This window comes from Danaus plexippus, chromosome 26 (genome assembly GCF_018135715.1).
Source record: "Danaus plexippus chromosome 26, MEX_DaPlex, whole genome shotgun sequence".
NCBI lineage: Eukaryota > Metazoa > Arthropoda > Insecta > Lepidoptera > Nymphalidae > Danaus > Danaus plexippus.
In genome coordinates this window covers 5,277,522-5,300,910 of record NC_083554.1, presented here as the reverse complement: position 1 = coordinate 5,300,910, position 23,389 = coordinate 5,277,522, and the positions used below count along the sequence as shown (strand labels likewise).

At 29.4% G+C, this 23,389-nt stretch overlaps 1 protein-coding gene across 2 annotated transcripts; it reads right to left on the bottom strand.

The window, feature by feature from the left end:
- Positions 1 to 2,092: 2,092 nt before the first annotated feature.
- On the bottom strand, positions 2,093 to 23,384 carry LOC116774451 (REPTOR-binding partner). 2 transcript variants are annotated; one of them, XM_032667188.2, is made up of 4 exons: positions 23,190 to 23,384; positions 13,699 to 13,828; positions 13,107 to 13,240; positions 2,093 to 11,508 (listed from the first exon to the last, which is right to left on the bottom strand). In XM_032667188.2, exons 1-4 carry the CDS (start codon positions 23,238 to 23,240, stop codon positions 11,407 to 11,409), a joined length of 417 nt encoding a protein of 138 aa, XP_032523079.1. In that variant the 5' UTR covers positions 23,241 to 23,384; the 3' UTR covers positions 2,093 to 11,406. The 2 variants fall into 2 exon arrangements, with proteins under 2 accessions (XP_032523079.1, XP_032523080.1); XM_032667189.2 differs by having other exon boundaries at positions 13,107 to 13,228; positions 23,190 to 23,373.
- Between the last annotated feature and the right edge of the window lie 5 nt (positions 23,385 to 23,389).

The following is a 23,389-nucleotide window of genomic DNA, read 5'->3' as shown; positions in this document are numbered from 1 at the left end:
CAGATATATTACGCCCTATGTATATACACTGGAACAAATATATATACGATCCATATATTACGTCTCTTAATCATATTCAAACGTTAAATTAGACAGAAAGGATAATAAGATATAATATTCTGGGTTCTTTGTTGGTATAAGGAATATCAAACTTCGATATATGTTTTATTGTAAAGAATATTTTTACATGAAATTGAGGTTCCTTTTCAGTAAATTAAATTATATTTTATATATGAAAATGCTTAGCATGATATGTGATTTCATAACTTTCTTTGTATTTTATTATATTATATTAATCTTTGAACATTTTACTCTAGTACTGTTAACAGAAACTCTCGTCGTCTAAGTAAATACTTATCATTTTTTTCATTCAAAATTCTTGAATGATACGAAAGAACTAGTGAGCTGAATTTTCTAAAAAAACATAATGTTATTTTACGAATGATGGTTTAACATTATGAAAATATAAATACACTATTAATTTCTACGTCATTAAATATTACATACTTGAAATGATTTTTTTTTTTAATCTATTACTTCTATATATAAAAATTAATTAATAAACTTTTCCATAAACTTCCTGTCTTACAAATGACTTTAAAGAACTTTCATGAAATAAGGATTTGTAGAAACGTCACAAGAAAATAATTTAATCTAAAATTAGACAGTCTGAAGACAAATTCGAGTTAAGTATTTAGAAGAAAGTTTGTTTGAAATTATTATGGTATGTTTGGTTCAAATCCAATGAGGGCAACACTGTGATCCGTTGATTACTTCAGCCAATGTGCTATATAGTAGAAAGACATATATAGGTAATAGTATTTTATATTCGTTCGTAAAATACATATTCCTATATAGAAAATAATTATATTATACACAGCATGATTCTATAGACTGTTTAACAATTTTTTATCGTTAACTCTAACCATTTTTTATTCTGTATCTATTAAATTGATTTTACTATTGTTTAATGTAAACTTAACATAATTAGCACGGACACTATCGAGTCTTTAATTTAAAAGTAATGGTATATAAATTAAAAATAAGAAATTGTTTTTCATTGCGGGTACTACTGCGTTGGTTCGTTACATAAAGGCGCGTGTCTAAAACGCCCATAAAGGGATTTCCCCGGCAAAAAATACAGAAATACAATCATCAGACACGTGCATATAAATACACAAATAACTAGGTTATTCTAAAAATGCTCTATAAAACACATAGCTATTAACAAATGTATGATAATTTAAATATTGGAACCTTTTTTGTATATTCTATAAGAATTTGAATTAAATTCGTTAAATTAAACTCAGTTTTTTTGAATGAACTAAATCTTCTTTTTTTCACGTACCCGACGTTTCGATTAGTTTTCAGCAATACTAGATGAAATATCGGAAACGTATAGAAATAGAAATAGAAATAATAAAAAACGCTTAGTTTATCCAGAAAACTTAGGTATCATTTAAATGATTGTACGGGAAAATATTATATAAAACTCATTTGGCTAAGATTAAAGTTCCTCAGTGCCAAATACGATTTTATATATAATTAAATGTTGGTATTAATTGTCCTTAAAAGGATACTGTCTATAATCTCGGCCACTGTGTAAATATATTTGTATAGCCTCTTAAGTAATAGTAATAATAATAGGTTATTAAACCAAGAACTATATATATATACTTAATAAATAAAAAATTGCTGAAATAAGAAATATTTATTAGCATTAAACGTTATTATAAAAAAAATATTCTTATTAAATCCTTACCCTTTTTCATAAAGATTTATTAGATGATGAAAAAAATAAGACAAAAACTTCATAGAATTTATTACTCACTACTACTACTAAACTACCCTCCTTTAAGAGTGGGTACGTTTATATTAAAAAACCTATTGAATGGCATTTTTATCTAGTTTTTTGAGGATCCTATATATTTATATAATATTGTAAATATTTTTATACACTGCAGCAATTTCATCGGATTGAATAGAATTGTTTTTAAATCGATATCTTGAATGTTTTTCCTAAAAATAATTAAAATGTGTACTTAAAACAATCAACAACAAATGTGTGTACGGTTTGAAATGAAACACTGTATTGAAAGCGATACTTTATTGGAATTCAGAACAAAATTATAATAACACAATCATGGCACAGCTTAGTACTAACTTAACAACTAAATAAATGTTCGTACATGATATGGTGACTTCTCTTTATAAGAAAAACAATTGGGGCTTATGAATAAATAAATCTGTGATTTTTATATAAACTAGAGACAGGAAACTAACCTTAGTAGGTATTAATTGGCATCTCCATACTAAATACCAACTGTTATGAAGTTTTTCATTTATATATCTGTTATATCAGATTATCCAAGGAGTCATGATAGAGGAACGTTCATACGGTTAGTATATAGTGTGACGACACACTATGCCAACTCTCACTAAAGGTGAATCATTTAAAGTATTATTACGATTTCACACAAAACATTAAAAATTCAATTTGATGTCGTTCCAAGATTTCATTATATTTTTCTAATCACATTCGATAAAATGCCATTGTGTGAGTCTTACGACACGCACACTACAGCATATAACGAACAGTATTAAATACACACACACAGAAATGTGTTTGAAACGACACCAACATACACGAACACATGTATTTGTGTACAAGTTTCTATGTGTGAGATAACGCAGATGTTCAGGCTTTTTATTAGCAAAAACACAGAACCATGCACACACTACATGTATATGTATTTGTGTGATTTTTTAAAGCAACTGAGGGTAGTTCAAAGATTGAGAACGGAATATATACATTATATAATAAAAATAAACGCTTTTATACCAATAGGTGAATACAAAGAATTAGAAAGTAATACTTAAGATAGCTAAAAAAAAAATAAACAGGGATATATGAAAGAATTTTAAATCCTTTACGAACTTTGTATGAAGTCTCTGTGTTATTACGTACATTTAAATTTATTGAATAACATGATATGTTATCGATAAGAGCGTGAAATATTTATAAGTTTTATCACCTAAAAAGCGAACGTTTTAAATTATAGGCCGTTGTTATATTATAAGCTGATATGAAACCACTAAAACACTTTACATAAATATAACAAAACAATATTATTTTAATAAGACATTTAAAAAAGACGATTCAAAAATTTTTTTAAAAGTAATATTAAAGTGAAAAAGCGTTAAATGACACGGAACACTTAAAAATTAGACGTACATAAAAAGTAATGTAATAATAAACGTGGAAGAAAAGCAACGAAATCAAAAAGTTACAAATAATTCAAAATAACAAAATAACATATGACCAATAACAACAAAGCTGCAGATAAGGTAAAATAACAAAATCACATATAACGAAAAATAGCTATACCGTTAAAAATACTATCACTATTTCCTCTAAAAAGCTTAAATATCCTATGATTATTTTTTTTAGAAAACGTCGCTCTTTTTTATGTCTAATATATACATTTTTCAAAGTATTCCTTCATTACACTTGTAACATTTTATCATAAAAAACTATCAATAGGATACGAATTTTAGAAAAATTATTCGTTTATCAAAAATAACCTTACAAATCAAATATGTTTTATAATTTAAAAAAAATTAAATATATAATTATATATTGATATACTTTTGATCAATAGCAAGGATAATAATAAATCAGTCCATTTAATGAATCGGCTACAAATCTGAAAGCTATATAAATTAAGCCGTTTAATGACAATTATATTCAATTGGCTAAATTAATGTACTGGCTAAAACATCTGCATATTTATGTGGCACGTGGTACTTATATACTTTATTAATTAAGTATCCTACCAGTATATGTGGCTATAAATGCTCTAGAAGTAATTTTACAATAAATCTGTATATAATGGTAAGAAAGTTAAAAAATTATCGTATTCCTAGACTTGTTAGATAATGTGTTATATTAGATTTACATTTAATGTACAAAAAATTAGTTTCAAGTTTGATTAAAATGACCCTTACCTGTACATAATTAACGCTTAATTGGAAAAATCGAAAGACAATTATTTACAAATAAATTTCCATCACATCTTATACTATTTACACTCTCGCCTCGTACCTCGTCTCGTATCACAGCTCGCACCTCTCGCGATTGATGGTTAATGAGCGTCTGTTCACATTATCGTGGTGAGTTCAGTTGTGTTCAAACTAGCCAGAATGGAGAGCGTTGAATTGTTAGCGGCAACAAGCCTTAGCTACTGCTATGCAAATAATTTAAAGAAAAGAAAAAAATTAATGATTCTTGTTTGGGCCGCAGATGCGGACGAAAGGTTGCCTTGAGATATTTTTTTTTATTTTTTAACTCAGGTACAGGTCAACATATTTCTCCACTTAACCTTACCCTAGCATCGTTCACTTTCTGGTTATTTTTAGGGAATTTGTTTTTGGGATCCCAAATGATGGGTTCTTTTTGAAATAGTTCCAAAAACTTGAATGTTTCATTTTCGAACCACTCCATTTTGATTGATCTACACGGCACAAGGTTGAAAACTTGAATGAAGCGAGAGCGCGAATGTAAACACCACGCTCGCGAGTGTTGCAAGGTCATTTGACTGAGGCCCAAATTACCGCTCCTGCTGCGAGGCGCGAGACGAGACGCGAGACAAGCCGTGAGCGACTATTAACTCTCTTACCTTGTGCTTCGGCTCGTGCCTCGTCTCGCGACTCGTACGCGAGTGTAAATGAGCTATTATAGTTTAGTAAAAATATTTGGTTATATCAAAATACATTTAATGTCTGAAATTTGATTGAAATAATTACGTTCGTAACTAAACCTGTCAGTGCAATACCTCGCTTGAATATTCGTTATTCAAGACTTTTACTTGTATTTTATACGTCACGAACGGCAGAGCTTGAACGATTTCTTGCAGGATTCTTATAGATGAAGTGACAAATTTTTGTATTTTACCTTTGGACAGCAAAAAAACGCATACCGCTCATTACGTCACACGAGTAATAATATGTCGGATGGAACCGATTGTAAATACAAGCGTACAAAAACGCTCAATAACAGTATCAATAACAATGTGGTAAGCGTTTTTCTACCGAACGTTAGTCTTCACGATGACACTTTACTTTTTAGTTTATTTTGTGTAACTGCAAAAATCATTCAATACAATGCCGTGTGAAAGGCACTTCCTGATTGTTACAAATTAATTGTTACCTATTACAATGAACGTGCACTTATAGTTGACGCTAACCGTTTCAAACGAGCTCCAAACCGACAATCCTTCGACAACTAGAAACACACACACACACACCTTCACCACACATCACACACATACACGCATGCATATACACGCACTCACACACCCACACATATAGGTAATAATAATAATTACTACTACTTCTTTCACTACGTCTGTAGGAAGTCGTTATCGACACTAAACTAATGCCTTATATCAACACATTATTTAATTACCTTAACATATTATATTATAACATTATAATTTTCCTGATTCTCAAATCAAATCCAGTTTAAGAACAATCTTTGATGATTATCATCTGATACATTTTATTATCACACTATCGTTTGTTATCTTTGCTGTCCTTTTCCTATGTATATGGAAGGCTATTGTTTAAACCGTAACCGCCATCTTTAACTGATAACAGGTAGTAACTTATTCTTGTACAACTCCCGGTTATTAACCTCAGCGTTTTTTAAAAGTTTTCTAAAAATCTTTTCCCAAATCTATTGATTCTATTTCTCTATATTCTGGAGTGAAGTCAGGCTGTTATAATTTAAATAATCTTAAAATCTCCAATAGTGGTAAACATTCTTTGGTGCCCCATCTATAACTTTGGCATCTTTATGCTGCTTTTTCTAGACCCAGCATTGCTCACTGAAAAATATATTTTCACCTGGAAATCGTGAATGTGACTCATTTCCAGCTTAAAGAATACCTACATGCAGAGTACTGTTTATCAGTTAAAGCTGCTACCTTTTTTGATGTTAGATAACATTGCGATGCTTATATATATGAGCCTTAGATCCTGACGACATTCAAGAATAGTCATTGGTGACGTCAGTTATGCTGACGTCACTCTTCAAAAACGACAAAGTGCTTCCTTCTCCGACACATATATTATATCGTACGATTCCAGGATACATTTTTTGTATGGCTGTTTATTTTAGATTCCCACATACCTTTATCATATATAATTGATTTATACTGTGTTTTTGATTAAAAATCCATATCTCTATGAAAGTAGCGTAGTCGCTCCAGTTATTTATAACATGCAATTTAATATTTAACAGCAATTTTTTTGACAGACGATTATAATCAGTATGTTAAATTTCGAGGGTAGTCTTAGTTTGACCTTGATCATGCACACACACAAACATTATGTATATACGAATATATACACAAACAAATTATTATATATATAATACATAGGTTAAAAAATATATTCCATTGAATCAGCCTCAAAACGATAAATTTAAACGCTCCATACCTTAAAGATCTCAAGGATTTTTTATCACTATACATAAATTAAATCTTATTTATTGATTGTAACACAAATTATTGCTTTATAATTTCTTGGACATTACTTGTATATATGTTATCATTTATTGCAAATGTTTACATTTAATATAATGAAAATATTACACAGACTTATTCACTGTAAAATAAAATAATTCGTTAATTAAAATACTATTATTATATATATATAATGCACATATACGAATTCAATCACACTCTCATTAAGATACTCTTTATAATGTTATTTACAAATACAGAATCTTAACTACAAACTATTCAATATTTCATAAAAACTATCCGCATATATTTTATATGTACATACATGAAACTTTCAAGCGGCGTCTGCTCTTAATTATACCCTGAATGTTTAATTAAAAACACTCCTTATTTGTGGTTTGTTATGAACGATTCGAGAATGTGGTGCTAATAAAGGTAATAAGTTTGATATATATATATATATATATTTTTTTTTTTTTTGGGTAAGTCTTGGAATCTTATCATTAATACATATATTCAGCCAAAAATAAGAATGAGAAGAATTTTGTATTGGATTTAATAGATGGGAAAAACTTGGGGTACATATTAATCAGCTAGGAAATCAGATTATGTAACATAACTCATCTCACACAGCACTAATATCACTCAGAGGTAAATGTATACAATGACCAAGCTGTCACCGTTTGATGCTCAGGCATCTGAATTGTAAATCCAAAATTAGTTTATATATATATTCTAAAATTTATTAATATTACTTTTACTTATATGACAATTTTTAATTACATACATATTTATAATATATTATTAAACTATATTATTGAGGTGATGACTGATGATGATGATGATATCCATCATGGATGTACAAAAGTAATATAAGAAAAAATATATATTATAGCACTCTATGTATCTGACGGTAGCATACATAGATAATTAAAATATATATATATTAATATACAAAGAGGTTTTACATGATATGATATTGTAAAAAAAAATCAAATGTCTAAGTATATATGGTGTTTACACTCTATATATGAAGTGAGCATTGTGAATTACCATATATTTATACTCTCGAATATTATAGATAAAATACTCAATCACCATGTATAAAGTACTGGGACATTTTTGTAAATTACTTATTAATTATATATTAACTAATGTTTATATTATTTTTATATGTAATAGTTATTTGTATGTTTCACTCATGCCCTAAAAACTAAGACAATAACCATGAAATTTTTATAATGTATTGTCAATGGAAAAGAGATAAAATATTCAGTAAATATTTACAAGCTAAAAATTTTAAATTTTTTATTACCTAGCATAACACTAATCATTGGAATAAAATGACATTATGACCTAATATATATTGTATATACATATGTTAAGTTGTTTTTTTATTCAAAATATAAATTAAAGGCGGATAGCCGACAACTGTTTAAAAAAAAATCATTAAACAAACTTAATGTTAGTATCACGACTATGAAACACGTAAAAAAATTAACATCTCCACTAACTTTTTAGTTTTAATACAAAAAATATGTAATTTTGTTAAGATTTTTTTTTCCTTTCCTTTAAAATATACATAACTAATAAACTTAGTTAAATTGAAATAAAATTTTGTACTTTAATATGAGCTTGCAACTGAAGTAATTATTGCTTGTACATTTAAAAAATCCTTCTGGGGTACAAAAAAAAAATTGTAAGTTATTTAAATTGTAATAAAAGTAAAAGGTTGTCGAGATTGTTGCCTGTTAATAAAAAAAATAATTAAAACTAATAATTGAACGCAGGAAGTACAACAAAAAAATTAATCATATATACTTAAGACTAAACAAAAAAAAATACCGAAAATCTATTGAAAGAACTTAAAAAAAAACATTATTCGAATGATATAATATTAATTATTTCTAAAAAAAAATAATTTTTTTTATATATATAGTAATTTCATAATTGTGCGTGTCGAAGAATTTACAACATAGTGAATTTTTTTTTTTATTTTAGTAACGTGCTAGTCTACATGAACCAATCGATAATGAACATGGAAAAGTCACGGAGTTTTCCTCGTTAAAGTATCTGATGTAAGACGATAGGTTTTCATTCCATCAGCTTGTTATTAATTTAATTTATTAATTTTATAAATTTAATTTAAATATTATATCCTTGAAGCGGCTCCGGATAGGACTATAACGATGGGTACGTATGAGAAACATATTTCTGTATTCGCGAATTTTAAAGCGCGCTACGCTAATAGAGCCTACGGTTCCTTGGAAGACCAACATCCCCGAAAACCATGCCATCAAGGTCAACAAGTATTATGAGCTCACTAGGAATAGGTTCGTCGTAAATTTGTACGTGGTAGAAGTGGGAGAAAGTGACAGAGGTATAACAGCTAAATCTCTCTACAGCCTACTAAAATACTTGGGCCTGTCCAGAACTAACATCAGCTCATTCTTCGAACGTACTTCGAAGACAGCTCTAGTAGGTTCGTTTCAAATTTGGTTAGTAGAGAGGAGCTTGGACGGTGGAGGTGAGCGTTACGCGCTTTAGATAGGGGCGCCTTGAACCTACACCTGGATCGCAAGTCCCAGGCACTGTTGAAGCTCCTCTCCCTGCAACGCGGCGGACCCGGCGCCCGCACGGTGAATCCATAGAATGCTAAGAGGTTTCGTCTCTGTATATGAATAATTAGTTGCACGTCCTAAATATATGTCATTCGAATGAAAATTTTATAGAAAAGAAAATTAAATCTCTTAAGATAAAGAAGTGCCATTTGTTGACAGTAAATTTAAAAATTAGTCTGGCAACATTCAATAAAACCCTATAGCTTGTTGCGGTTAGTACTGTTGTTATAAATTTGAATCACCTCCACACCAACAAGATAGAGAACTTATTGTTGCCTTTGTAGAATTTACCTTTGATGTACTACATACTGTAACTTTTTGACACTTATTAATCTACCTTCAGAGTTTAATATTGAATTGTATGTTGTAAATAAAAGTTTAATGTTACAGAAAAAATGGATACAACCTTTTTTATAAATTAAAAAAAAAACCACGATAAGGCCAACGAGTCAAGATAAATTTCGTAAACATACCTATTGATTGTGTTCGGACTGTTTTTAACGTTGACTTCTTCGAATACATTTTTCTTTAGATATTTTTTATCCACAAAAAACATTTTAAAATAAATTTTTCTTTTAAATATATATATATTTTATTTCAAATGCTTTTATCATTAATGGATTTACAAAAGGTACAAAAATCTATTGATTATCTAAATGTTTGTCATGTTGTTTCAACAGAATTTCGTAAATGTTTTTTTTTTTTTAAAGTTCATTTGTTAGACGTAAATATAACTGTGGACTTTATTTCTGTACTGAATTTAATGACCCGAAAAAACTCGTCCGCCTTAATTTGTTAGAATAAAGACGTGAACCGTTATAAGTTCTTTGCAGTACCCAACATCCGCGACTATTTGCACTGATACTACATATATACCAGCACTATATGTTATATAAGTAAAATACATTAAATTTAAATATCGTCTATGGGAGGTAAAAAGCTGTATTTACATTCTAATCGGTTTTGTTGGTAGTATTTATGACTGAATATATAACATTTACATAACTTAATTATAATATAAACAAATCTAAATATTTACAATATTAAATCGCATAGAACGTTATAGTTCAGTTGTCATGACGGTGGCAAAACTCACTCGAGTGTTCGCGTTCGATGTATTAAAATTGTAAATATTTATATTTTTTTTACCATCTTATTATAAACTTATATTGCTATTTCAACTATTCAATGTGATTTGTATAATTAATTGTAATAAAAATTTTATCCAAGCCACACCAAATGTCACCTATCTACTAACTAATTTGTATCACTCAGTTGACGAGTAAGCATCGTTATGAGATAAATCTCTAAAAATATATACAACTAATTTTAATATGTTAAGCACCCGACTTTCTCCATTTATAACTAAGTTAGTTTTGATTTATTTATTTTTTTTCTGTTAAGTGAGATACTTGATCGCTTTGTATCTGGAAAAGCTTTTAATTATTTACTATAATTTTTGTTTTAACTATTTCAACTCTAGTCCGCACTTATACCATGGACTATTACAGAGTATTTCGTTTAATCACACAAGTTGATAAAGCGTGTAGAGCTCAACGGGAATAGAGCGCCCAGTGATTAAGTCCTTAATATCAAGGCAGACCAAAGTATGTCTGGTAGATTAATAACTCTACAGTATTACAAAAAGTACTATGTACAAAATAACACAGAGACTTCATATTTTAAGATGATTATTCCACTGTTATTTAAGTATAAGTTTAATTAAATATAAATTCGAACATATTTTAATGACAAACTTAATAACTACACCCATTTTTTAATGATTTAACATACAAAATAAATTTAACCATATACTCGTATGACAAAGAAATAAAATATGATTGGATTATGCGAAATATATTGTTAATTTAAAAGAAATTTCTAGAAGATAATATTATTATAGAGATTATAAGAATTTTATAACTAATGTAGTAAAGGAAAAAGTATTCAAAAAGATATTACATACTGGCTGATATATACTAAGGAATATTCATACAAAAATATAACCTCATAGAAAGGTATCAGAAACTAAATTTAGTTTTTTTTTCATATCCGAATATAAGGTTCAGAAATTTTTTTTTCTTTTGGCGAAGGCCACATATAATTTTGACACCTTAAAATAAAAGTATGTTTTTTCTTCAAACTGATTAATTTTTGACACGTGGATTTTTTTTAACGCCAAATTCTTCAATGTTTAGGGAGGTATATGTATAAATATTATATATAATACATATGTATGTTATGGGGGTACCTTAATCTTAAATCTTCACCTCCTCTTTGACCACCCCCATCTCTTGGAGGAGTTGGTCCAAACCCTCGGGCATACGACCTTGATCCAATTCCAGATTCCATTTATAGTACTGGAAATTTACACGATATTAACATATTAATAAATCAGTTACAATTAATAAAACTTCATGGTTTTTGATACAATACGTCCAATTCGCGCCTATTGAGTGAGTGAGTGAGTGAGTGAGTGAGTGAGTGAGTGTGTGAGTGAGTGAGTGAGTGAGTGAGTGAGTGAGTGAGTGAGTGAGTGAGTGAGTGAGTGCATGGTAAGTCAACCGGACGTGACAAATTGAAAGTCGCAAGTTCGAATCGCGTTTGTGTTAAGGAATCTTTTATTTAACATTATTTAATTGAATTTAACTTCAAACTGTTATCGTTTTCTTAATAATTTATAGCCATAATTAAAGTACAGTCTAAGTTTGAATTTTTCTACACTCACTACATACGAAGCGTTACAAGTTTTTCATTAAATAACTTAAGTCAATGCTATAATATGCAAGATTTTTGAGTGAAAACTATTAACGGAGCGTGATTAGTGTGGTGCAAACTAAGGCTAAGCGTTCATTTCCTCAAATGTCGGTAAGTGCAGGGTCCACATAAATTTAATGACCTCTTTGACGTAAGAAATTGATAAATGCTGAAATTTCAATATATTTCTTTTATAATAAGAATCGTAATATATTTACTATGTATAAATTACTAGGAACCAACCCCGGCTTCGTACGGGCTCTTTACAAAAAATATAAAATAGCCTACTTAATTTTGGGAATTATTAAACTTATATTACGATAACTTTCAAATGGTACGCCCGATTTAAATGATTTAAAAATTAATTTACAGATACTGATGTAGGCTTGAAAACGAAGTAATTTATTTTGATAAGACTTAATACCGTATTTATATAAATAGCTTTTCAATAGACGCTTTAGGAATGTCAATATTCAAAGGTTGTAAAATATATAGTATGTTTATCCTTAAGGTATAGACATATGCCACCGAGGGCTTTTCTGTAGACCTATACAAGATACACAATTCCACCATATATTATTTTGTTATATTCCAAAGACTTTAGGCAGCGCCTTCGTTAAAAGCTCTCAGACGGCTCATGTTTTCCCGGCATCTCAACAAATATCATTAATGCACACAAAAGTAAATACAAAAACTTAACAAATTACATACAAAAACCTTCCTCGAGAATCACGCTATCGATTGGTGATAACCGCTTGTTAATCGGTGCAGTAGTTTCTCCGCTTATCGCGAACAGACAGACCGACAGACAGACGCGGCGAGGGACTTTGTCTTATAATATGTACATATTTATAATGACTTAAATTTGTAGTCAGTCAGTTTACGTTAATATCATCACCAAATTATAATAATTATATAAAAAAAAAACGTGCCGTTTCTAGCTAACGGCATAAAAAAAAATATTTGGACTCTAACAAAAGACAAGAAAAATCAAGTGTAGGTATGATATCTGTCGCGAGTATTCATTTAAATGAAACTAATATTTTTCGTATTATACAACACGTATTTTATTATTGTAAAAACTACACACTCCCGACGTTCCGGTTACTTTGCATCAACCGTGATCACGAGCAGACGAGATGTGAATGTCTGTCAGTCGGTCTTGTCATTTATCATCTATGTATAATAACTTGCTGCTCACCTTATCAAGTTCCTTTCTCAGCGCGAGTACTGATCTCTCTCTATCAGCGACCAGCTCCTCGAGGTATTGGTAGCGGAGCTTCTTGCGAGCTCTACACTCCCGAGCTGATTGACGACTGCGTTCTGGTGTAGCGACTGATTATATTAATACTAGAATAACTGACTCTTGACAATATGAGTTACTAGTAATTATGTTACTGGAATACCCGAAACATAGGTAGTATTGAATTCTAACGGATACTGACGTAAAATACATTTAAATTGTAATTTAAGTGCCAAAGCAAGTTTAAGAATGAAGTAAAACGGCCGTATTTTTTGTTGTTGTAATACTATGAGCCTTACATTTAAATACTTATGACGTCATCAAAAGAATGCTTAGCTTTAACATAATTATAAATCATCCTAAATGAGACAGCGTTAAAAAAAAATATCTACATTCCGTTAGTGTCTCAAATTACGAAACTATTGAAATGAAAACTAATATTTTTGGATTTACTACGCGATTTTTATTATTTATTTTAAACATCATACTACCAGCGTTTCGGATACTACCTAACTTGTGTAGAAGTTTGGATAATGATTAAATTGAATACCCAGTTTGGCCTTCATGTCCTGTTTGTCGAGCTGAGCCTTTCTGCCCGGCCTGCGACCCCTCTTGCCGCTCTCTCGCCTCTCGCCCGTCACCACGCCCGCCCCAGACGAGCCGAACACGCCCAGCGACTCCTAGCACACATACAATGTCACTAACAGATAATATCACTCCATTAGGATATACCATGATGATCAGGTATATTTCGGATAAAGACGAGATCATTAAACGACTTCCAAAGCCGGAGAGTGGGAAAAGTTAGAAGAAATATAACATAATTTGATCTTTACATATAATTAATTGAGATGATAGGAATATCAATTGCAAAATATTCAAGCTTCTTAATAATTCGAATTTAAATTGAACCTAACCTAAATTTTAAATAAAAGATCAGCATTCCGGATCGCGATAAAAAGTAGCCTAAGTCACACGCCACATTAGCTACCTGCCAATAAAAGTTCTATCAAAATTTGTCCAGCTGTTTCAGATATTAGACGGAACAAACAGACAGACAGACGAAAATTGAAAAAAAATTGTAATATCCCAATATTATATATTCATTTGCACGAATAAAAAAAGGTTTATTTCAATAATACAAACAGTTACTCCAATTTTATTATATATGTATAGATAATATCAAAATCATAAATAAACATCAAATTTGTACTCAAGCATCCAGGGTAAAATAATAATAAAAAAATGCTCTAACTGAACTGTTTAAGATTATACGTGTCATTTCTGACAGAAGCTATTTAAAGGCGTGCGAAGTCATTATCACTTTGTCTAAATATAACATGAATTTTGGTCCAATGTTTGCCAAACTTGCCACTCGTATTACCAATTTATTACAGGTGACCGACTATTTGAACCAGATTTATACCATATGACACTTACTATAAAACGATAGAAAGAACCAGAAATCTTTAATATATTATATTTATGTAAAATAGTATTTTATTGTTTTCTTTTTCTGAATTTCACGTAGCACGATTCTTATACGGCCATTAATAGTAGTATAGTTACGTATTAAATTTAAACAATATACAATACGTAATTGACATTATATTATAATGAAGTCACTAATTTCATCAGAATATTCATTTAAAGTAATAAGATAAATGAAAATTGTGATTTACAAAGATCTTATGTTTATTGAGAATAATTCTTATTACCTAAACTATATACCTAACGATCTAGTGCAGGGCCAACCGCCTACAAGCAACGATCTAAACGCTTTTGCTCTTCGACAACTCGATTTATTTCCTCACTCTATTATCGCCGTTAATTGATAATTAATGTGTAAGGGTTTTAAAAAAATAATAAAATTATATTACCACCTCGTTGATTTATATCGGTAATGTCAGTTATTATACAAACTATTCAAGTAGGAAATAATTTGTAATCTGCGGTTAAAAGGTATTACGATTGCTTTATATAAGGCTTTCCTAATCTGTTTGGATCTGAGCGAATGGGTATTAAACAAAGATACCGAACTCGTGATAATAGTAGTAATGTGATTTTTATTCGAAACAGTGCCAATAATGCATAATGCATATATTCAGTTACAAACATACAACCACACGAAAAGACGCTAACAGACACACGCACGCAAGTGTAACAAGCACAGGAAAATACATATATTCTATGTTCCTCATACCAGAATAAACACAAATTTACGTAGATATATTTATTTTGTCATAGTCTAACCCTTTTCTAATATAATATTAAACATAGAAATTTTGTATGTACTTATATATTTACTTACGAAAAGTATATATGTATATAATGACAGGAGGGAAAAAGAAAATGTGCGTGCGCACTACCCTCAGTTCTCCTACAGTGTGACAATGAGCCTGGACTTAATCATGAAAATACAAAAAACCTTTAAGATTTTATCGATATGTAGATGTAGACGTTATCGATTCTGGCTAAGAATCAGACAAATAATGGATATATTATGTATGCTCGTAAAATTCCTGTTACGAAATCTATCTGTCTCTTTCTATCTTCACATCCTAATATCTCCCTCTCAAGTTTCTTTCGCCTCGCCCGAACACTTCATAACGCTCTATCTTACTCTCCTAGTCAACCGTGCGTAAACAAATTTAAATCCTAAAAAGGCGCTTTAGACATTGAAGTTAATAAAAAAATAAAAATATTTATTAAAATTTTTCTGTAACAACAACAACAACTGTTATGAAGAAAATAATTTTAATAAAATTCGTCTTTTGTTATTGGTAATCCTTCAAACTGTAGGAGCAATCGTTTGTCATAAATATTTTTGTAAATAATTATAATTAATGCTAACTAAGTATTCGTTAATTTAAACAAATTTTACTTTTCTTATAATAAAATATATATTTTTTTAAATTTACATATTTCTCTCAAAGATAAGGCTAATGGTCTTTGAATAAGAGAATTCAGCGTTTAAGTAATCATCTTGTTATTATTAATAAAATTAAAAATTATTCAATAAAAATAATCGAAATTAAAACAACAATAACAAAGTTACAAAGAAGGTAAATTTAATGGTTTATAGTTTTGTGAAGGTCTCGATGTTACCATCTTAATTCTAGGCGGTTCTATAAACTTACTTCAAGTTCCTATCTTTAAACAAAAGATGGAATTGAATCTTTAAACAAAAAATTAGAATTTATTTAATTACTATATTATATAGCCATAATTAATAAATATATAATTTCAAACTGTCGGTCTGTAGGTGAACCACCACAAGCCTAACATGTACTAAGGTTACAATTCTTTGTTCTTCTTACGAGACGATATAACGTATACGAATACCTAAATACTTTCAGTCTTCAAGTGCTTGAAGAACTCGCACTAGTGGACAATGCCATTGTAATATCACGATAAGCATATTCGTTGAAAACAATTCTGTCACAACAGTATATCATTCGCATTAAAAATATCAAGCGTACGTAAACAAAGAATAAAAAAAACATACGTACAACCGAAAAATAAACAACTCATTGCTACTAAATACAAATATTACGAAAAAAATAAAACGGTGATAGAAAAGAATTAGAAGCTTCAAGAAATTTAGACTTTATTCAATATAAGGTGCGACCGCGAAGCAATATAAATCATTAATATTCCTACAAAAGCACTGCATACAGAAACATAACATAAAATCTACGTATAACACAATATTATGCGAAAGACATTTTAAACTCACCATACAAGTGAAGTTAACACGTCAATGTGCAAGCATTAACGACTATGAATTGTACAGTTCCCGAGCTATATTGATTTCTGGACCTAGGGTGGGGTCATGTGGATGCAGATGCAAGACCCTGGATATAAGTCTTTGTACCTAGGCATGCGCGCGCAGGCCATCCGCAACTACCTAGATTCCTAGCTCTAGATATACGTGTTGTGGAAGTACAAATACCTATCTATAATACCTACCACAGAATCACATAGATTGAAACAACACTAATATAGACTTTTTTTTATAAAAGCTTCGCTTAAAATAGTATTTAAATAATAAAAGTTTATTTACTTTATTAAATCATTACTCATAACGAGGATCATCAGTAGGTAAATTGTAAGCCTATCTTGAACGTCATATTTCAATGCTTATAGGAACGTATTGATTATATGAAATAAATCTGTTTGACTGGCAAAATAACAAATACATTTAGGTTTATTTTAATTAAAAAATCTTACCCTATCTAACATGATTCATAATTAAAGCATACGTACTTATTCAGAAACAAAAACGTTGATATAAATTAATCGTTGCATTTGTTTGAATGCAGTTAAGACGCAATTTCTTTTATTGAAAATTGCGAGGTATGGGTTATAAACTGTATTGCAATAATAATTGCATTACTGTTACTTTCATTACATTGATATTTTTTTTCCATCGGTATCATAACTTAGTATAATAGTGTTTATTAAAATTTTTATACTATTATTATTTTAAACATTAAAAAAATAAGTGAAAATATGAAAACATTAATTTAAATTTCATATGTGGAGCTATAATTTATAAGAATAAGAACATTGTAAATTAAATTGCAATTAAATGCAACTTTGTTGGACAACAAATACGCAGTTGCTGTAACTCGGTTAGCAACAAATCACCGGCGATACAAAGCGTACTGCGTCGTTAGTCTGGCGATTTCGTGCGGCGTAGTAACTGTCACATAACCTAACACTAACATCACACTACACACAAAAATAAACACCGGTTATAACAATTAATAATAATAATACGAGTGTTTCATAAAATATACGTAATGATACTCACAGTTTGATGATACCGCGGAGCGAGTCCGCCGTGTCAACCGCCTCGGGTCGCATGTATAAATGAACTAAATGCGCGCGCAAGCGAACGACTGTCTGCTTCTAGTATATTACTTTTTAAAAACAAAAACTTTCGATGGCGCAGCGGAAAGCGAGTTATGCACGCATAGCATAAAGTATTGTTGAATCTGAACGCATGACTTATGTGGTGTCGCAACCGAGAGGCAACCAGCTCCCCACCTTCGATGTAACCTTATCGTTTGACTGCACTCGGCAACAACGACTACATCGTACATATATTTATACAGACAATATATATTTTCATGCCACTGTTGAATTTCAAAGATTGACGTTTCATTGAATAACCGTATATGAAAAATTTTGCCACACGTCATTAATCAAATATTATTATTATTTTGCATTTCAATAAAATAATGATAAAATAAATCCATCAAAATAAATATTATTATTTTTTTTAATTTTCTCCCTATCAGATAAAATAATCCCTATGATATAAATGACATGTTTCGTATAAATTATAAAAAAACTGTATAACAAATGCAATGCAATAATAACAAGCATAATAATTATTCAAGATTGAAATGATACAGACAAAAGTAATAAATTGATAAAAATATTAAAAAAAAAACATAACAAAGCTAGTCATGTCATAGTCATGAAAATTTTAAAGAAAATGTAATAATCATCTTTAGTTGTCACCTTTTATAAAAGTACTGATGAAAAACAGTGTTGCGGGTATTTTCTTAAAATATTTTACTGTTGGTAAAAAAAAAAAAAACAAATTTCTCAACAATACGCTGAACGTGTACTGGGTCAGTTATTTTTAAAATTCTAATACAAGCTTAACCGCATTCTCTCCACATCATTGATGAAAACTTTACTAACAAATTAACAAATACTCTATTACAACACAAATGTTTCACAAAAACCTTAAAAACTATTTTACCAACCAAGCAGAATTTATAAAAAAAAAGATACGTATCTTTAGTTGATCTTAAAAATCCGGTGTCCTTGAAACTACAGTGATCTAGTTAAAAGATAGATTGGAGTCGAGTTTAAGGAAAAATATTTTGACAGATGCGTAGAATGTGACACGTGTGGCGTAATACAACTCAAGTCAAATAATATAAAAGATTTTTATTCTATAAATAATATATGGAATATGAACGGAAGCATTATTCTTTGTGCTATTAATCGGATTTAATACCATTAAAAACAAATTTTATTCTCTACCTATACATTTAAGAAAAAAATATGTTTTCGAATATAAAAATTAATTATTCATACAATAATTAAATATACAATGGATAAGTAATTTTTTTTTTTTCAAAAAGCAACTAAATTTAGACCATACGGCTAATACTCATTTCATCAAGATGTTTGTAAATCGTACATTTAAAAAGGTATACAAAGTTAAATAAATAAAAATAAAAATTATATTCATATAAAAAAATGTAAAACAGTGTTTTCAGACACCAAACAAATCAAGGCATGGTGACGAGATATGAGAAAACAATAACTTTGTTATTTAAATTTATTGTTACTACAAAAATAATGTTCACGAGTCACGTTACCATACACCATTAAAAATACAGACATTACAAGAAGTGCCTTATTAGAGATTCAACTGCGACAACAAAGGAATAAATAGCGTCGTACATAACACATCCGCAAGTAGGTCTGGGTTAAAACTCGTAACTGAGTGTTGAATTAAAAAAGAAAATATGATTTAGTCACCATTTTATTTACGCTTCAAACTAATACGTGAAGAAAAGTATGTGTGTAAGTGTGTGGTTTGTTAGCGTGAGTATATACACACACAAACACACACATATAATTGAGAGAAAACTTAAAAAAGAAAAATGAAATATAATGCCCATATTTTTTTAAAGTAAAAGTAACATCAATCCACTCAACCTAACAATTCTTCTCGACTAAGATTAAACGTTAAATTATTTTTTAATGAGAAACATTCACACTGTCGGGTCAAGGTTGACGATGCTATATCGTGCTAGGGACAATGGTGTCAATAAATTGTTTATTTACAATTTAATTATGTTTACTCTTTTGTTATAAACATTTTTTTATACAATTGCAAAACATTTTAAATGTGATAATCTAGTTGTCTACAAGTTCCATTTTATGCGTTAACACCATTAGCTCTCGTAATGTAAAGCGACTTATTTTTAATTCCTATTAAACTAAAGTATTAAAAAAAAACATGTTAAGAAAACAAAGCAATTCAAACATAAAATTCATGGCGGCTCAAAATAAAATCAACACCAATTTGTTCTCGTGTTGAAAATAAACTTCAAATCAACATGAATACGGAGATAATACATTTAGCGCCGCCATCTGTATTGATTTTGTGGAGGCGTGCAACGTCCCGCCTCCACAGAGTTGCATATAACGGTGAATAACTTATAGAGTATAGTATATAGAGTATAGTTATAGAGTACAGACGTAGTTCACAGAGAACTTATATCAGACAGTCCACAGACTACAATAAAATAATATTAGAGAAGCTTCAAGACTTTTATTGATTTATTAATTCATTATAAATAAAACTTCGACTTAAAGTCTTATCATTATTTTATTTTTTTTTGAGAAAATAGTAAAAACGTTTATGTAACCGTTTCTTTTGTGTTGTGATTTCAGATACGACAAACCTTGTATACACTTCAGATACGACAAACTTTATACACACGCATCTTTTCAATTTGTTAGCGAAATAGGCCTTATATAGAAAAATAAATTTAAGTGTCTTTGTTGGACGATTAATGTGATAAAATATTATTCTACTACTAAACCGTGATACTGAAAACAATAGAAAATAAAAATAATATAATCTAAACAAAGTATAGTGTAATTTAATACGAAATCTTAATTTTCCATATTTTAAAAATGTAAATAATTTGATTCCTTAAAATAAAAAGACTTGGAAAGCGTTATTGGCTCTAAAAATGAATATCCTTTGTTCTTGTACTATCAGAGACTCCGCCCTGTAACGTCCCTCGCAGTCCTAAAGAAATTTGCACTTTATAACGCAATTTATACCGTTATTGAGTTTATGGGCGGAAATATGAAATGTCAGAGAGATATGACAGCAAATGGCGAGTAACATTAATGGCGGTGACAATAGAAACTATAGGATATAATTAGTATTAACCTTTTCAATTTCATTTCTAATTACATAAATCGATATTTTAATTTAAGAAAGCGTAATATATATTTTTCTCTATCGAAATTATATTATTTAAAAATTATGAGATTAATAAAATGCGAAAAGTTTTATGAATAGTGGAGAGCTATTTGGGTAAAATACAAGTTAGATAGTGTTTTGCTGTGTTTGGTAAAGTGTTCGGGTATCATATATATGGCAGCCTTGATAACAACATAGGTATACACTATACAGCCTGTACAATGTACCCATGCTTGAAGTATAAAAAAAAAATAACTTTTTCCAATAGCAACAAAGGAGAAGTAATGTTAAATAAACATGCTTCTTATAAACCGATTCTCTACTATCAAATGCATTAAAATATTTTAATAAAATACAGAAGAATATTCAAATATACATATTTATTGTGAGTCAATACTGTAATTTTAGAATAACATAGATTATAAGTTTTAAAATATGTATTTAAAGAGAGTAAAAAATTAAGGCCCTAATAGGTTAGTTTCAAATTTGGTTAGGTAGAAAGAGGAGCTTGGACGGTGGAGGTGAGTGTTTAACGCGCGTTAGATAGTTGCCTCTTAAACCTACACCTGGGTCGCAAGACCCAGGCACTGTTGAAGCTCCTCTCCCTACAATGCGATGGACCCGGCACCCACACTGTGAATCCATTGTATGCTAAAGGTTTCGTCTCTTGGTTGATTGTTATTTTTTTCAACTTTATAGTACCTACCCTTATATATTGCTATAAAATCGTAAACTCTATTTGATTGAGGATATTGATTATATGAGGATACTGGATGTATTGAGATTGTATTAGAGCCCCTAATGAATTATTCTCTTTTGTTGCATTTAAATTCTACTTTAATAAGTAAAATGATAACTGTAGTATTATTTTCATCTCATTTACCCATTGTTGTAAAGGAACCAAAATGTCAAGATTATGAAGATATAAAATAATAAAAAAATTAGTACAGAAAAAAAAACTCTTGGATGTAATATATATTAAGACTTAATTTACAAACTTCAAGATTACTGATGTTAGAAAAGATTTTGTCTATTATTTAATATTATACAGTGTTGCCTTTTAAGAGGGCAATTTTTTTTTATTGATACAGTACAAGATACAAAGGATGAAAAAAATATGATTTAAATGAAACTAGTGTTATTCGGATTTACTACGCGGATTTTATTATTTAAAAACTACATAATGCCGACGTATCGGTTACTTTGCAGCAACCGTGATCACGGGCAGACGAGGTGATCACGGGTATACAATCAAAAATATGATTGTATATGATTATTAATTTTGACATTTGATTTTTCTAGAAGTATGGAATAATCTTATCTATTATAGATAAAAAGCTTTGAAATGTTAACAAACACAATAAAATTTTTAGTATAATATCTTTTTGCTGACAATTTTTTATTTACCGTTCTCTCACCATGTAGTTCTGTTATGAATTGAGACTTAAATAATTTTGTTCTAAGAAGTCTTAGTTCTACTAATGTTAGTTTGTGTGTGTGTTTAAAACAAAATATTATTTTCATATAATAATATCATAATATATGAATTATATAACAGCTAATATATCTTTCCTCGGAACATGAATTTATTATGGAATGTATGTCAATGATATTTAATATGTCATTCAAAAAATTAATAATGATATCAGTGACTAAGTACTGTACATTATCTTTTTTTTTCACAAAACACTAAAACATTTAATTTTTATTCAATATTTCTAATGACTTATTTGTAATCTAACACAATGATGAAAACCCTCTAACATATTGTGCAATACTCCAACAAAGGAACTATGGGCGGAAATCAATTTAGACTAGGAAATGGTGTCAAAACAGAACGAATAAGGAAGTACATTCAATATAGTCCTCACATATTTTTACATTGGAAAATAATACAATTATTTTGCAATTTACTTAAAAGGTAAATTTATGCAAAGGAAAATAAACAAACAAGCAATTTTGAAATCAATAACTATAACACACAAAGGGGTTTATAAACTTACATTTTGAGATTCCTCCTCTAACACAGCCATAGCCTCGAAATCTATATTCATTTTCACTTGCACGATTACTTCCTGGTTCACTATTCGAAACCAAAATATAGATTGAGATATAATAAAATAGGAAATGATATCAAAATATTAAGATTGAACAACTAATTGTTTACAAACTGGCAAGGTCATTTGACATATTTTGGTAACAT